This window comes from Bison bison, unplaced genomic scaffold (assembly GCF_000754665.1).
Source record: "Bison bison bison isolate TAMUID 2011002044 unplaced genomic scaffold, Bison_UMD1.0 scf7180017864472, whole genome shotgun sequence".
NCBI lineage: Eukaryota > Metazoa > Chordata > Mammalia > Artiodactyla > Bovidae > Bison > Bison bison.
In genome coordinates, this window is record NW_011495033.1 from 6,588,814 (window position 1) to 6,607,114 (window position 18,301).

Genomic DNA, 18,301 nt, shown 5'->3' on the forward strand with positions numbered 1-18,301 from the left:
ATGAAGTGGTGGGACCGGATGCCATGATCTTCGTTTTCTGAATGTTGAGCTTTAAGCCAACTTTTTCACTCTCCTCTTTCACTTTCATCAAGAGGCTTTTTAGTTCCTCTTCACTTTCCACTAGGTGCCCACACATAACCTGGAACTATTACTTGATACCTAACTTGATGAAGTTAAGGTGCTACACAGAACTTGCATTTTTAGTTACATGACCCTGTCTGACCAAAATGCCAGAGTGTCTCCTCCAGTTTCCCAAAAGTTAAAAAGCATATATGGATCTAACACAGTTTTTCAGGGTACAATATAAAAATTTTAATTATCAGATATAAGGATCCATAAAGAGTAAGAATACACTTTTCATTTGCTTCCACAAGCTGAAAATAAAGTTATAAACAACTTCTGAATCTTTCTCTACTTCAAGACATACAAGGTATGTATAATAATCCTCTTCTACACCTGTTTCTTCTGATCAAAGTGTGAAAGTGTTAGTCACTCAATCATGTCCAACTTTTTGCAACCCCATAGACTGTAGCCACCAGGCTCTTCCGTCCATGGAGTTTTTCAGGCAAGAATACTGGAGTGGGTTTCAATTTCCTCCTCCAGGGGATCTTCCTAACCCAGGAATCGAACCTGGGTCTGCACTGCAGGCAGATTTTTTATTGGCTGAGCCACCAGGGAAGCCTGTTTATCCTGACAGCTTGCAGCATATATATCACTAGACTCCGAGAGAAAGCATGCATGGGCCTGATTCAGGCAAGCTGTGCATCATGTGAAGAAGGGCAGTCTATGCACTTTAATCCCATGTGTTGATATGTCCCTGATCATTCAGGAGGTACCTGATCTGAGAGTTGTCTCCATTACCCTCTCTAAAATTGACACACTCACAATAGATGAGTACTATGTCTCATGGATTCCTGCTCAATGGTATTTAAAAATCCAAGGGCTCGTGCCAGCTGTGGTTTTCAGCTCCACCTCTATTTCCAAGCCCTCCTCTGCATTCCATGAACTCAAAGTCTGCAAACTGGGTGGCTTTTACTTTTTTTATATTTTTCTGGTTTTCTGGTTTGTCTAAATCAGCGATCGGAGAAGGCAATGGCACCCCACTCCAGTACTCTTGCCTGGAGAATCCCATGGATGGAGGTGCCTGGTAGGCTGTAGTCCATGGGGTCGCTAAGAGTCGGACACGACTGAGCAACTTCCCTTTCACTTTTCACTTTCACGCATTGGAGAAGGAAATGGCAACCCACTCCAGTGTTCTTGCCTGGAGAATCCCAGGGACGGGGGAGCCTGATGGGCTTCCATCTATGGGGTCGCACAGAGTCAGACACTACTGAAGCGACTTAGCAGTAGCAGCAGCAAATCAGTGATACTCAATGGGGTGTGACTTTCCCCGGAACCCCTAGGGCATCTGGCAATGTCTGGAGATGTTTTTGATGGTCATGACTAGGAGGAGGCCAGGATACTGCTCAACATCCTACGATGCACAGGACAGGCTTGGTACAAAATGTTAGTACAGAGACAGATTAGCCCTGGTCTAAGTATGTACTTTTATTGTGGGCACTTTATTACATTTCTCATCAGGGAAAAATGTTATTTGTATCTTTGGAAAAAATATTTTAAAAATGTTCAAAAAGTAGGAACTCTATATTAATCAACATAGCTGAAATCTTAGACTTTGCAACTATGGAATTAAAGACTAAGCCTTTTGCCGTTAAGGCCAAAAGAATTAAGTTTCCCAAATTCCAGCTGGCTATCTACAAGTAATTAGTCTTTGCTGAAGAGTCCAGTAGCTTTTGGTTCACAATTTAATGTTGCTTTAAGCATTGCCTAAAATTGGGGTTTACAAATCAGATTCTTCCAGCCACCGGGCATTCCCAAGAGGTTTCTTAGGGGAAGCAGGAGATAAAGAGGTGGGATGGAGTTTTTACTTTTTATTTAAATTAATTTTTATTGGAGTAGAGTTGATTTACAGTGCTGTGTTAGTTTCTGCTGTACAGCAAAGTCAATCAGTTGGATGTGTGTTAGTCGCTCAGCTGTGTGTGACTCTTTGCAACCCCATGGACTGCAGTCCGCCATGCTCCTGAGGCCATGGCATTCTCCAGGCAAGAATAAATACTGGAGTGGGTTGCCATGACCTTTTCCAGGGGATCTTCCCAACTTAGGGATGGAACGTGCATCTCTTATGTTTCCTGCATTGGCAGGCGGGTTCTTTACCACTAGTACCACCTGGGAAGTCAAAGTAAATCCGTTACATACCTACATATGTGCACTTGTTTTTAGACCTTTTCCCATATAGATCATTACAGAGTACTGAGTAGAGTTCCCTGTGCCATACAGTAGGTCCTTATTAGTTATCTGTTTTATATACAGCAGTGTGTCTGTGGTGCTAGAGAAGATTCTTGAAAGTCCCTTGGACTGCAAAGAGATCAAACCAGCCAATCCTAAAGGAAATCCACCCTGAATATTCACTGGAAGGACTGATGCTAAGGTTCCAGTACTTTGGCCACATGATGGGAAGAGCCAACTTACTAGAAAAGACACTGATGCTGGGAAAGATGGAGAGCAGGGGGAGAAGACGGCAACAAAGCATGAGAATGTTGGATGGTATCACCAAATCAATGCACATGAGTTTGAGAAGACTCCAGGAGATAGTAAAGGACAGGGAAGCCTGGCGAGCTGCAGTGCAAAGAGTCGGACACGACTTATCAACTGAACAACAATGAAAAATGTGTCTATGTCAATAAGTTTGGGGGTTTTAAAGGAAATACTTGCCCAGAATAGGAATTCTAATTTGGGCATTCGGCCTGTCCTCAGTAACTGTCACCCTTAAGAGAGTCTTCTGTTTCTTCTAGGACATATTTCTCTTGGTTTATTTCACTAAGAATTGTTTTAAAGGGCTTTTCCCCTCCTTTTTCACATGTTTGGAATAGCCTCCTGCCATTGTTGACTTTTCCTTTTCTCAACTATGCCTGTGGGATTTGATGTTCTGATTGTTACAGGATATTTTTGACCAGTATCTCTGAACCACATCTGAATAACAAGTTTTATGATTAAATTTGTTATAAAAACCTAAACCCTAGTTATAATTGTGTATTATGAGACACAACAGATTCATTCTATGAAAGTTGCATATTAACTTTACTGAATTACATGTTAAATATGTGATGAGAATTCACTCTTTAAATCAAAACTGTAGGCAATCCTATTAGAAAGTAATAATACACCTGTGGTTTATTTATAAATAGGTAATATTTATACTAATATATTTGAACAAAATTTTTTATGGTATTCTAATATATAACACAATGGAAGGCAAAGAAGCAATTTAAAGCAGGAAAGCTAATTATTATACCATATATATACATATATAAGATATAAAATATGTAATTATATATAATATATATGTATGTTTCCAGTATCTACTTTTCCTGAATCAGAGAAGATAGCAAGTAAGAAGGTGGGAAGGAATATAAAAGTAATTTAAATACAGCATTTCAAATAGGTTTTTACTGCTTACACTGAGTATCAGAAAACAAATATGGACTTCATTGTCTATACTTGGCAAAGGATAAACACAGAAATAAAAGGAAACTCAGAAGTTTTTGAATTTTTAAAGTCTGTTCGCAAAATTGTTTAATAATAAAAATTTCAAACAAAATGACAAGGTCCCACTTCTTTCATGAGCAGGAAGTCTAACGGTCCTGGTTTTAGCTGTGATCTGTGGGACTGCGCCCTGCATCCGTCAAACTGTCTGCCTACATCTTATCAGACCAGTGACAAATACAAAGTTCCCAGAGAGCCACGCGAAGAGAGGTGGAAACTCGTGTGACACAACAGAGACTGAATGGAAATCAAAGTCATCGCAGCTGTCTTCATGCACTGGTTTCAGGGAGTATGGACTTCCCTGACCAGAGACGACAGAGTGCCACTGAGCTTACAAAGTAGAGGAAGAAAAAAGAGGAATAAGAGCAAAAAAAGAAAAGAAGGAAGGAGAAGAAACTCTACTAGGAAGCCAAGTTCTGTCCATTGAAGGCAAAAGCTGCTGCTATGAATAATGTATAAAGGATGCTAAAGTCAAACAGACAGATGTGAATCAAAAAGCCATGTGTTACGGTCTAGCACAGACAACTGGATTCAATATTCTATGATACACCATAATGCGAAAGGATTTTTTAAAAATGTACATATATATATGTAGAACTGAATCACTTTGCTCTATAGCAGAAATTAACACAACATCGTAAATCAACTATACGTCAACGTAAAATATTTTTTTCTTTTCTTTTCTATCTATATGAGACGATGAATACTCACTAAACTCATTGTGGTAATCATTTCATGATGTGCGTTAAGTCAAATTGCTATACTGTATAATGTAAACTTACACAGTGCATGCGAGCATGCTCAGTAGCTAAGTCGTGTCAGACTCTTTGTGACCCCATGGACCGTAGCCCACCAGGCTCCTCTGGCCCTGAAATTTTCCAGGCAAGAATATTGGAGTGGGTTGACATTTTCCCCTCCAAAACTTATACAGTGCTATATGTCAATTATACCTCAATAAAATTAGAAAGAAAAAATAAAACAAAAACCTACAGGGTATCAGCAATCAGGTGAACATAAGTTTACTGATTTTAACTCAGCCCTTTCTGGGTCCCAAACAGAGAGTTCATCAAATTAGAGAAACCCCACCTGTCAACCCTGAAAGTGAGTTGTATGTACATACCCCAAAAGGAAAGCTAAGGGTGCTGTGTTTCAAGCGCCCAAGGAAATCAGCAGACCCCTAGGATGCTAGAAGTTGGCTTTATCATGAATCCACTCACATGCTTCCAGGGGATCCCTTCCCGCTGGTACTCCTCCTGTTCTTGCTTCAGGACCAGCTGAATAAACAGCTGCTGGAGCTTCTCGTTGCAGTAATTGATGCAGAATTGCTCAAAGCTGCAAGAAAAGGAATCAATCAGGCTCAAACAAATTTTAACAACAACAAAACAATAGGGTTTTTAGTATCTTCTCTGGTTTACCTGTTGTTGTCGAAGATTTCAAAGCCATAGATATCCAAGACACCAATAACAGTGTTCTTGCCATGGATGGTGGTGTCTGAGTTCTTGACCGCAATAATATCATTGATGCGGGAGACAATCCAACAGAAAAGGCGCTCGTATATGGCCTGTGATGAAAATGACCTCATAAATTCTTGCACGTTGGAAATGAGTCCTCTGTTTGGATTTTTTAAAAATTATATTCATTTATTTATTTTGACTGTTCTGGCTCTTTGTTGCTGTGTGCGCTTGTCTCTATTTGCAAGGAACGGGGGCTCGTCTTTGCTGAGATGTGTGGGCTTCTCATTGCAGAGCACCCCCGCCCCACCCCACCTCATTGTGGCACAAGGGCTCTAGGGCGCATGAGTTTCAGTAGCTGAGGCACGTGAGCTCAACAGTTGCAGCTCCCAGGCCCTAGAGAACAGGCTCTATCGTTGTGGCACACTAGCCCAGTTGCTCCACGGCATTTGGGATCCTCCTGGACCAGGGTTCAAACCCACGTCTCCTGTAATGGCAGGTGGAGTATTATCCACTGCGCCACTAGGGAAGCCCTGGATTTGTGATACGTTTTAAATTCTTATTGACCTCCTCCTTAGCATTTAGCATAGCTGTTAATCCTCTAAGCTAAAAAATGAGAAATACAGATCGTTTTCTAAAAAATTATGTGACGTTTGCATGATATTTGGATGGTGGTTATTATTGGTCACTATGTGAGCTATATTTCAACAAAATTCCTTAGGTGTGTCTCTGTGACCTGGTAACACCAATAATTTGCTTACTATCTCGTATAAGTCACTTTGTTGCTTTATTTTAACCTCATCAACTATAAAAAGCAGAGAACTAACGAGTTCTGTATTCTATGGATTCTAAATACACAAACATTGACTTATAATGCTAAATAAAGATCTAAGCCAAAAGGACAGCATTTCAAATTCCTTGAGGTTCAAATATACATTCAATGCCCAAGAACACACACAGCAACACGAAAGGACAAAGGCACCACACACTCGCACACATTCATATCCTGATACAAATGTGTCCTGCAATGTCTTTCCTTAACATCTCCCTCCAGATACCCGCTCTCTTCACCTGTACACGTCCAGACACATGACCTCCACTATTCACCTCCTCTTCCAACCACTCCAGTCTTCATTTTCTCTCATTTTCTTTCATTTTCTCACTGAAATGCCTCATCAAGGACCCCAAGCACCTCTCTATGGACACTTTCTCGTTCCTCCACGTGGACATCTTACCCAGTTTCCCACTCTTGCCTTGAAACTTTCTGCCCTCTGATTCAGGACATCACACTGTCTTAATTTGCCTCTTATTTCACCGGCTGTTTCTTCTTGGTGACCTTTAGTAGGTCTTCTCTTACTGTTCCTCAGTCACTAAGCTGTGACCAACTCTGCAACCCCACGGACTGCAGTACGCCAGGCTCCTCTGTGCTCTGCTATCTCCCGAGTTTGCTCAAATTCATGTCTATTGAGTCAGTGGTGCTATCTAACCATCTCCTCCTCTACCTGACCTCTAAAAGCTGGAGTTCCTCCTGGTCCTCTTCTCTCCCTATCTCCTCTTTTCTGTGTCATTTCATATGACAATAAAGAACAGTGATATGATGTTTCCCCCCAAAAGCACTGTCTGAACGCAAGCTCTCCTCTGAGCTCCAGGTCCCATGCCTGCCTGCCTGCCTGACAGCACTCCTAGATGTCTCACGGCCATCTCAAACTTCTGTCTTGTCTGGACTGCTGATCTTCCCACCTCCCCCAGACTTCCTCCATGTTGTTCAGTCGCTAAGCCATGTGCAACTCTTCTGCAACTCCATGGACTGTAGCCCGCCAGGCTCCTCTGCCCATGGGATTTCCCAGGCAAGAACACTACAGTGGGTTGCCATTTCCTTCTCCAGGGGATCTTCCCCACCCAGGGACTGAACCTGGGTTTCCTGCTTGGCAGGCAGATTCTTTACCACTGAGCCACCCTACTTCTAACCACCAATAACTAGAAACAGAAACTTAGGGATTCATTAGAAATTTTGGTACCAGAGCCCTTACAACGCCAACAGGCTGCCGGTTAAACTCCCACCTTGGCGAAGGCATCCCTTCCGTAGCTGGCTTCCTGCTCTGTGTGCTGCTTGTCGATGATGTCGCGGCCCGTAGCCACCGTCCGGTAGAGGAGGGCTTTCTCCACCATGTCCGTCTTGGTGGACAGCAATTCCGCGATGATAGATACAAGCTTGCCGTCCTCAATCAGAGTAGTGTCACCATCCACTACAAACTTTAAATTCCCCTGTATCAGAAGAGAAGAACCAAGACACATCATTTCCACTGAGATTCTGAAAAACGATGTCAGAGAAAGATTTGCCAGTGTGAGAGAATTCCCAGGGACCTTGTCTGTAGCACCCATCTTCCTAAATACATTAATATCTCAACACATAAAAATCGAGTGCTTCATCCATTTCGTCCTTCTCCAGACACTCCTCTATCTTTCAATTTTCAGTGTATGGTTTTGATGGATGGAAATTTTATATTTTTATGTTGTCAAATCTATGAGTCATTTGCTTCAGGGTTTCTCTTTCTTTGGTGTCATGCTTAGATCATTCCAACTCTGAAGATTTTATGAATATTTAATAGATTTTTCTATTCCTTTTATAGTTTTTTCCCTCCTATTTAAGCCTTGAGTCCAGCTAGAAGGTATGTCAGTATAAAGTAAGAATCCAACTTTATTTTTTCAGATGATTACTTGCTCCAACACCATCAACTGAATAGTCTAAGCTTTTCCTCCTGATTTGAAATATAACCTTTATTACACATTAATTTCCACCAATTTTTTGAGTCTATTTATATGTTACTCTTTCCAGACAATAAATATTAGCCAGCTACCAAGTGTCCAGCACATGAACTAGTCTGTTGATTAATCTGGTGCTGAACTTATGCAGCAAGTTTTAAAGCACTGCGGCTTTTACTATCATTTTAAACGGCTGGAATTAGTTGTGTCTCTTTCCCCCAGCTCCCCCTACCCTACTATTCTCCTTTAACACATTTTATTCACTTTTAGTATATGCTTATTGTTCTAGTAAGTTCTAGAATCATTATGTCAACTGAAAAAAGACATTCTTCTTTGGATACTGAAGCATTATTGTCACACCGTATTTATAAACTAGTTGAAACAACGAAATAATTTAGAATGTTAAAGTCTTCCCACTCATAAGCATTTATTTAAGAGATTGTTTACATGCGGCTTTATAACAGTTTTCATATATGTCCCGAGCATTTCTTTCTTTTTTTTCTTGGGGGGGAGCCCTCCACTGAGTCTTTGTTGCTGCGTGTGGGCTTTCTCCAGTTGCAGGGAGCGGGGGCTACTCTTCGTTGCGGGGTGCGTGCTTCTCACTGCGGTGGCTTCTCTTACTGGGGAGCACGGGCTCTCGAACGCAGCCTCGGTACCTGTGGTGCACGAGCTTAGGTGCCCCGCGCATCTGGGATTTTCCTGGACCAGGGCTGGAACCCACGTCCCCTACATTGGCAGGCGGGCTCTGGACCACCAGGGAAGTCCCAGGTCCTGTGCATTTCTGATTCCCTTAGGGTTACTCTCTCCACAGGAAAGTGCAAAGTCATTTTTATTCCAGATTTGCATTCATGCTGTCACTCATTCACCAGGAGGCCACAGGTTCATTATGCTTTCAAGATCTCTAATAAATACAGACAGTAATGAAAAGACTCCCGCTGACAGTTCTTTACTTCTAAGTTTAGTGTGATGTGTGGAACATAACTTGTGCTGAAGTGGCCAGGGTGGCCCATGGTACTGGCTGCAATGAACTGGCTGTGCTTTTTTGGGGGTGGGGTGGGGGGTACTTTTAAGCCAGTCATTCATTTCCAATCTATAAAATGAGACAATAAAAATCTAGCTCTGTGATTCTGGTTCAAATGCCATTAGAAGTTGACTCTGTTCAAAAGATTTGAGCTTATTCCATGGGTGGTCACATCACTGCTGAATTCTTTTACCTTTGAAAATATCCAGTCCAAAGCCTAACATACCAAGAAGGCAGTGAACGAAAGCCACAGTCTCAAAACCTACAGTGGCTTGGAAAATCCCTCATACTATTATAAAATGGTGGAGGAAACTACAGATACAATAATTTCTTCAACATGTCAGAGAAATTTTCTCTACATAAATTACTTTTTTACAAAACCCCAAACCTTCTGAAAGAACATCCGAGCTCCACAGGGAGGCAATAACTTCAGAAAGGCGTCCCCACTCACCAAGTGAAGAATAGCAGCCAAGATTTTATACGCTGTTTGAATCTCCTCGGGTTTGAAGCCAATTACTTTCATGGCATCAGCTACTACTTTGAATTCTGCAGCATCATTGATAGACGACTGGGAATGAAAACAGGAAACCGAGGTCACAGACATTTCATTTGAACATTAACATACAAAACCAGGAGACTAAATTTAAGTGTAGCCAAGGTCCTGATGCCTTTGGAGTAAGTCACTGAAGGGATGGGGAGTATCCAGAGAAAATACAATGATTTCAGGGGTAGCGATATAAGGCAACACCCACAAGGCCCACTTCTGTGTGAGAGCCGCCGTCTCTCATAATAAGCACCAGGCACTTTTCTGGAAGCTTCAGTGAAGGAGCAAGTCCTGAGTTGGCTCAGAGAAGCTCTGGGATGAGTGGAGGAAGTGGCATGAGCTGTGAGACCACAAGTGGAAACTCTGACTGAAGGAACCTCCGAAACACATGCCTAGCTATTGTCGTCTGTGGCTTTTGGTTCCACAATTAGTCTTGTCCAGGCTGGGAACAATGCTCCCACGCTGGTTTGGTCAGGCTTCCTACTTCAAAGGTGAGGAAGAACACTCCCCACCCCATCCCCAAAGCCAAGTGGCCTGCCTCGATCATTTGGCTAGCTGGGAAACGGTCCAGGAATATGACCTCGCTTTTTTAAGCATTCTGTAAGCATTCAGGATGTCAGAGATTCTCGCTGTACAAGAGGGTTCCTGTAGAAGGAATGTTTATATCTCTCCCCCGAGTTTCCTGGGAGCTCCCCAGGCGGTGCTAGTGGTAAAGAACCCGCCTGCTAATGCAGGAGACATAAGACACATGGGTTCAGTCCCTGGGTTGGGAAGATCTCCTGGAGGAGGGCATGCCAACCCACTCCAGTATTCTTGCCTAGAGAATCCCATGGATGGAGGAGCTTGGTGGGCTACAGTCCATGGGGTCACAAAGAGTTGGACATGACTGAAAGGACTTAGCATACACACAGGCCACTGCTTGAGCACCTTGAGTACCTCACACTCAAGTTCATATGTTGAAATCTTAGCCTTCAAGGTGATGGTGTTAGGGATGGAGCCTCTGGGAGGTGATCAGGTCTTGGAGATGAAGCCCTCATGTTCGGATGGGTACCCTTAGAAAAGAGACCCCAGAGGTCTGTCAATGACAAATTGGTGCTTGCCAAGGGAGGGCCTCTGCCATCTGCCTCTGTGAGGACTGAACTCTGCGCAGCTGCAGCTGTTGACCTCTGCCATGCCCTGAAGGGAGTTCAGGGTGGACAACAGGGATGGGGCACCTTATGCTCCAGGGAAACTGGTGGAACAGGTCTTTACATAGTTATTTTCAGGAGCTGATTTCACGATCCCAATCGTTGCATCTCCTCACATAAAAGAGAAGCACTAAAACCCTTCATGGTGACATCAGCTCCTCGTGACCAGCAGAAAACCTTTTGTAAGATACTGACCTTCCTCTACTACCTCTTCGGAGCAGCTTCTCAGAGCTATCTCCTGGGAGGCAGTCCTCATTTTGCCCAGATAGAACTTAACTCACAATTCTCATGTTGTGCATCTTTTTAAGCTGACAGATCCCTGGTCCTTCTGCCCTGTGAGGGCATGGCAAGAAGGCACAACCCTTGAACCATAAAGTGGACACAGACTCTGCTGGGGCCTTGATCTTGGGCTCCCCAGCCTCCGGAGTTATGAGAAATCAACATTTCTCATATGCTTATGGTATTTTTGTTGTAGCAACCCAACTAGACTAAGACAAGGGTTCAAAGACTAACTGCTTGCCTTGATCTGTAGCCCATTGGAAATACAAGGGTGTCAATAAAATTCACAGTAAAGCAACGGTAATTGCCCATCTTAGGAGTTTTTCCAAAGCAGTGGCTGTGGGGAGTCCAATCTTTCCTCGGTGAGTTTCTGCCTTGGCTGGGACACAGAGACCTGGCCTGATGCTCACCTGCTGAGGAAGATCAGAGGAAGGGGTCCCCTCTGCCTGATGAGCACGTGTTCCTTTAATTCCAGGACTCAACCAGGCAAACTCTTCCCCTTTCCAGCTCTCTAAGATGCTTAACTTTGTTGAAGCTCAATTTCCTCATGGGGACAAAGGGCATAATGGTACCTTTCTTACATGGCTATTGGAGAAGGAAATCAGAATTTACATACAGCAACTTCCTTCATATACGGGTCTTGCCTTCAGTCTTTCCCAAGACCCTGATGCTGGGAAAGATCGAAGATAAAAGCAGAAGAAGATGGCAGAAAATGAGATAGTTAGGTAGCATTACCAACTCAGTGGACATGAATTTGAAAAACTCCAGGACATAGTGAAGGACAGGGAAGCCTAGCGTGCTACAGTCCACGGGGTTGCAAAGAGTCGGACACAACTTAGCAACTGAACGACAACAACAGTTCCTAGCACAGTGAAAGCGCCCAACTATCAGATTATTATTATCAAAAGCCGCAACAGTGTTGAAACTGCAGAGAAACCAGACAAGAAGTCTACATGTCCTCCTACTGAGGGGAACTATCGGCTGCCTACCCAAGGGGCATTTTCCAGCCCTACTTCTTTCCTACTGACGAAACTCTGACTTGTTCACCCCTCGCCAAGGGCATGTGTTCTTCAGGACTGGTTTCCCCTCACCTTAGGAGGTAAATCTTCATTGGTCTAAACTAATCACAGGGATCTTTTTCCCCTAACCAAGTGATTGGTCAGTCATGGGCATGAGAAGCCATTCTGGCCCATAAGACATGAGGCTTCCCTAGCTTATCAAGGGTTGTGGCCAGGAGCATTTTCTCTGCCCGTGACTGCTGGAATTGCCACTGCCATTTTGGGACCATGAGGAAAATCAGCTTAAGCAGACCAGCCAAATCAGTGACGATGGCAAAACTGTAAGTTGGAGAAACAAACAAGCATCTGGGTCTCTTACTGACATTGTTAAGGCACTCAATTAACCAACTCTGGAACTGCCCCATCCTGGGGCTTCTTGTTATGATATAATCAAGTTCCTTATTGTTTTTGGAGACTTTTAATTGGGTCTTACCTGTAACCCACAGTATCTTAATTGTACATGAGTCCTACATTTTAGGATGGCTAAGTTATGAAACATAGAGAGTAATACTTCATAGTTATTAAAACTGTTCTATTAATTTATATTTGTTTACATAGAAAGATATTAATGATTATATTATAATTTAATAAAAGGTTTAATTAGGATTTATTGTATTATTCCATATATAAATATATACATATATATACTGCTGTTACCAACAATTATCTCTGAAAGGCGAGCTTTAGTATATTTTAATTTCCTTTTGGTTCATCTTTATTTTAGGTTTTGACTATGATCATATATTACTTCTTGGTTTTTATTGGGCAGAAAAAAAAGGAAGGGGAGGAATAGGAATGAAAATTGTTGATGAAAAGGGAACCTAAGGTAAATTTAGTGTTGAAGAAAAGACTTAATGTTCATTTAATATTTGCTTTTTGTGGGTGCTTTACATGACCCAGTCAAGAGTCACTAGGTCACGAGACAATTTGATTTAAAAAGAATATTGTCAGTCACTGTTCTTTTAAGTGTTGATTTTACAATCCTTTATACATTTTGAAGTACCTCTGACCTATTCTCAAAAAAGTTGGGGTGTTGCCCTCTGTTGTTTGCTTGCTTCCAATTAATTTTCAGCCAAACATCCTGTTCTTGGATGACGATAAAAGTATAAAACTTGTGCAACTTAAATGTCAAACAATGGAAAACTGATTGCAAAACCCTAAATATCATTTATTTATATGTGTGATAATAAAAATATCGCTAAAACCACTAATACAGGTATAATTAGCTTAAGATGAATTGCAAAGAATTTGAAAAAAAGACATGCTTCCCACATCTTGGATTCTTTCCTTTTATAAAGTGTTTTATTTTCTCCCCAAACTACAAATGCAATGCATCTTTAATTATAGAAGAAATATTAAATATGGAAAAAGCAGAAGAACCCAAGTATGTATAACTTTATATACCCAGAGTAAACAAGTAAACCCTGGTCTATTTCCCTTCGGATCTTATTTCATGTATTTATACACCTTCCCCAATGAAACTATAATTACTCTTTTATAACCTACCATTGGCAAATCACTATATTATTAGGATTAGCTACAAATTGGCTAGCAGAAGTTAGATGTATAGCAGAACACGAATTAGAAACCAAAGGGCAAAAGGATCGGTGTTACATGTGTGCAAGGGCTTTATATGCAAGGGAAGGGGGGGAAAATGTGAAAGCTGAATAGAAATGCTCCAAGGATCACAAAACTATTTCATCAAAATCATGATTTGAAAAACGAATGAATGGCGATCTTTGATATTTTTCAACCACAGTGCTTTTCAGCTTTCTTTTGTTATAACAACTTGCCTTTGGCCAAATCACATCCTACTTCTTTTGTGGTGGATTTCCTACTTGTAACAATGTTTTTAGAGGGTCAAAATAAAAGGAATGGGATTAAAAATTAAAAACAAAAAAACCCACAAGATCACAAGAGAAAAACTTCTTTCCTGTCAGATGGTGATAAAATATAGTAATGGGTTATTAAGCAAAGTTGTTGCATCAATAATACATTGAATCTCTGTCCTAGAGAATTTTAAAAATAGAATAAAAGAGTCATTCATTTGCCTTAAGGTGGCAGGCTGAAACCGGTAATTTAATTAATGTCCCTTCTGATTCTTTGATTCTATATCTGAATCATCTCAAAAAGGAAACGCTTACCTTTAGCTGGGCTCCAACATGGATGTAGCTGTAGGATGACAAGGATTTCTGGAGGTGCAGAGAACGTAGCATCTGGTCCGAACCTCCTTGCAGCAGCTGAAAAACATCGAAATAAAAATAAGCTATCAATATACCCACTGAACCCAATATACCATGTATTCTAACTTACTGGCACTCAGTCCCTCAGTCACGTCCAACTCTTTGAGACCCCATGGACTGCAGCCCACCAGGCTCCTCTGTCCATGGAATTTTTTAGGCAAGAAGACTAGATTGGGTTGCCATTTTCTTACTCCAAACTTAATGGTAAACTAGCTGTTTTTCATCTTCTGGGTTAATTCACTCAGGTCCTCTGGCTTTGAAGATTTATTTTTTATCTCGAGGGGAAATGGCTTCAACATCATCAGAGATGGAGAATGTTATACACAGTCAGAAGGAAAATTACTTAAAAGTTCTTAGCCCTTTCCCAATATAGCTGGCATGAAAGGTTCTTGCTTGGACTGTAGCTGTTTGTGAACCGGGAGCCAGTGCTCTATGGCAGTCATGTGCTTATCAACCTTGTTATCTAGACAGTGTGCAGTTGTGTTTCGAATTCAGAAAAAGTCAATACTGCCTTCAATCTAAAAGGCATCAGCAGCTAGTCATATGTTGAATCATACTGGAAACAAACAGCTTTTCCTCCTCAAACTCCAATCCCAGGAAAGGACAATTGGGTAGCCAGGACTGTAGTATTGGACAAAGACAAATTTTAACTTTCACTCAAGTGCAGAAAAAGTTACAGGTTCTTTAAAAAAAAAAAAAATTTAAGTTATTAATTTAGTTGCATCGGTCCTTAGTGGTGGCATGGGGGATCTAGTTCCCTGACCAGGGATTGAACCTGGGTCCCCTGCATTGGTGTCTTAGCCACTGGACCACCAGGCAAATCCCAGTCACGGGTTCTTGAAATAATAGAACTCCTCTATTTGGCAGAAAACTAGTTTATTGAAAACATGGTGAATTATCAACAAAAACACAGACACAATACACGTCATCCTTCTCGATAGAACATGAATTTCAGAAGGCACTATGTTGAAATTCTCTATGTGAAACTGCACACTTTGGTTTACTGAAAAAAATGTAACTATCAGGTTTTTTAAATTGATTTTTTTTTTTTTAAACAAAAATAACCTGAATTTGTATTCCCATCTCTGGAGTGCTGCAAAATGGGAACAATAGCTCCAACTGAAAAATAAAACTAATTTACCATATTCAGAATGTATCGTTTCAAAAGCGTTTAGGGTCATTAAACTGTTACTACACTGCAGAGAGACAGAGGGAAGCTCAACCGAGGCAGTCGTCCGGTTGGTTAACTACCTGCTAACTGCTGAGAACAGTCATGCTCCTCAAGTCCCTGAAGAGCCCCGTGGGGGAGGGTGTATGCACGCATGCCCATGTGTGTGACGTGTCGCGGGCCGACGGAGGCTAGGGAGGCACAAGGCAGGGGAGGGTCCCCAAAGTAAAAATCCATTTCATTTCGTGCACGCCTGAACAAATGGACGATTATCTGTGCGAGGGCTTACTAACCTGATAGAAAGAATGAAAGCTCCTTTCTCCTGGCTGTTGCACAATAACTCGAGACTAAGGGGGGGAAAAAGAAACGCATTAAAACCTGCGATTGTACTGCTAAAACAAAATGAGAGCCACTCTCCCAGAGAACCTGCACCAGCACTGCCCTGAAAGGTCCTAAGGACCCCAAGGATGGGACCAACCCATGGAGCTTTCTGTGCAATCTTTCGATAATTCTTTCTTAAACTTTCTGAAAATGAAGCTATTTTGATGTTTTTTAAAACCTGGAGCCTAAAGATGGAATTTTCAGGGGGAGGGAATTGGCAGTGGGGAGAATAGGAAGGAATGTTTAGGGAGGAATACTCTCAGCATTCCCTTCCTGAGGATCTGCTGGTATTTCCAAAAGCACCACCTTACATCCTGGACTGAAGTCAGGCAGGCGAACAAGATCCGTCCACAGATTCCTCTGCTCGAGAGGGTTTCAAAAAGATTACTCTTAAGAGAGGACTCAAAATGTAAGGGGATTCTTTTGCCTGAATATGTACATAAAGTGAAGGCATGAAACATTTTGGGAAAAAAAAACAAACAGACTGATAATAACTGGCATTTCCTGTCCTTTTCCAACTGACTCTGATACAACACTGTTTCCTGAACAGTCTGCCTTCAGCTTCACAAACAAAAATGAAGGTTAAGACTGCATTCTGCTGCCATAAAGGTTGCTATGGTATGACTGGGATGGAAAGCCCTTAACTGAGAAGGTAGGTCAGTTCATCTCTGAGTACAGTTCAAGGCAGCGACTTAACTTGGTCAAGCTCAACCTTAACTGCTGTAACCAGGCAAATCTACTCCAGATTAGTTAGGACACAGCCTCTCTAGCAGTCCCAAGAGGAAAGTTTTGACTGGACTCTTCTACAAATTGGATCTTTCACTCATATGGCAGATAAAAACATACTCAAAGTTATCACAGACCAAATGTAGTATGCCTCACAATTAGGCTATAAAACCACAAAGTACTATATTACTATATAAATATACATATATATATGTTACTATAAGGCAGTGAACAAATAGAAACTGGAAGAAAGGAGATTTCAAATTAATTAAAATACAAACATGGGAGGATGTGTAAAAAGAGTAGAAGTGATTAATCCTAGATGGGTTTTTGCTAACCCTCACCCCAAAGTTGGCACATGTTCAATCACTTCCCTTCACACACACACCTAAATCATTATCTACAAATGCTATAACTTTTCCCAACTTGACATTGTAATGCTAATAAGAGAACACTGAAGGAGAACATTAATGTCACAGAACAGTAACTGAGGGGCAGGAAGGGATGGAGAAGAGGATTAAAAGCTACTTTGGAGCAGTAGAAGAAATTCTACAATCAGGTTTTTAAAAAACATTCAGCATTAACAGACTCACACATACAGAGAACAAACAGTGGTTGTCAGAGAGGATGGTGTTGGGGGAGGGATGGGTGAAATAGGTGGAGGGTATTGAGAAGTACAAACTACCAGTTACAAATGAGGAGGTGACGTACACACAGGGAATACAGTCATTGACACTGTAATAAGTTTGCATGGTGATGGACGGTAGTTGGTCTTAGTGAGGCGATTATTTTATAATATATAAAATCACTGAATCACTGCATTGTATACCTGAAACTAATATTGTACATGAATTATAACTCAATTTGAAAACGCAATTCTAGTGCTCCCCCTCAAAAATTCAGCATTTGCAAACATGACCCTCAGAAACCAAGCACATTTTACCTTCTCCAATAAGTAGTTATTGATGTGTCCACCAATCGGGTCTCCCTTGAAATCAAAGTTGATATCCATGTATTTTCCAAACCTGCTTGAGTTGTCATTGCGGTTGGTTTTGGCATTTCCAAAAGCTTCCAGGACACAGTTAGACTTAAGCAACATATTCTTCACTCTTTAACACAGATAAAGGAAAGTCACTGAGAGAAATTTCAAAGACTGGACGTTTTAAGAAACTAGATTTCATGAAAAGACATGCAAATATGTCTACAGAGAAGCTGACTGTAGCATTGTTTGGACCTTTAAACAACAGAAATGTCCATGAAGAGGGATGGATGAAGATAAATTTTTGTTTCCTAGTACAATATATACTTACCTAGAAAGAGGTCCAGAATGTATTAATGAATGAGAAATTAAGTTGCAAAATAATATGTATTACAAAATAGTATGTTCTTTGTGGTGTGTGTATGTGTGCACGCACATGTTTTACTGCTGCTGCTGCTGCTGCTAAGTCACCCCAGTCATGTCCGACTCTGTGCGACCCTATAGACGGCAGCCCACCAGGCTCTGCCATCCCTGGGATTCTCCAGGCAAGAACACTGGAGTGGGTTGCCATTTCCTTCTCCAGTGCATGAAAGTGAAAAGTGAAAGTGAAAAGTGAAAGTGAAGTCGCTCAGTCGTGTCCAACCTTCAGCGGCCCCATGGACTGCAGCCTACCAGGCTCCTCCATCCATGGGATTTTCCAGGCAGGAGTACTGGAGTGGGGTGCCATTGCCTTCTCCGACATGTTTTACTAAATGCTTACAAATCTGGAAGGGACAACATACTTCACTATGGTTACCTAGGTTAATGGGGTAGGTAGGTGGAATTTCAGGGAACTTTCATGTTCTGCACAACGATGTAATTTTTAGTTTTTCTATTAAATGAGCATATTTTATTTACA

The 18,301-nt window shown here is 41.5% G+C and overlaps 1 protein-coding gene across 1 annotated transcript in view; it reads right to left on the reverse strand.

The window, feature by feature from the left end:
• MYO1D (myosin ID) overlaps nt 1–18,301 on the reverse strand; it is a 254,685-nt gene that overhangs the window by 231,282 nt on the left and 5,102 nt on the right. The window contains exons 3-9 of the mRNA XM_010861705.1: nt 17,368–17,533; nt 15,611–15,664; nt 14,051–14,146; nt 9,290–9,406; nt 7,116–7,319; nt 5,019–5,164; nt 4,821–4,935 (exon numbers count right to left, since the gene is read on the reverse strand). Of these exons, the coding sequence (XP_010860007.1) occupies nt 4,821–4,935; nt 5,019–5,164; nt 7,116–7,319; nt 9,290–9,406; nt 14,051–14,146; nt 15,611–15,664; nt 17,368–17,533 (898 nt within the window). The remainder of the gene's footprint in view (nt 1–4,820; nt 4,936–5,018; nt 5,165–7,115; nt 7,320–9,289; nt 9,407–14,050; nt 14,147–15,610; nt 15,665–17,367; nt 17,534–18,301) is intronic.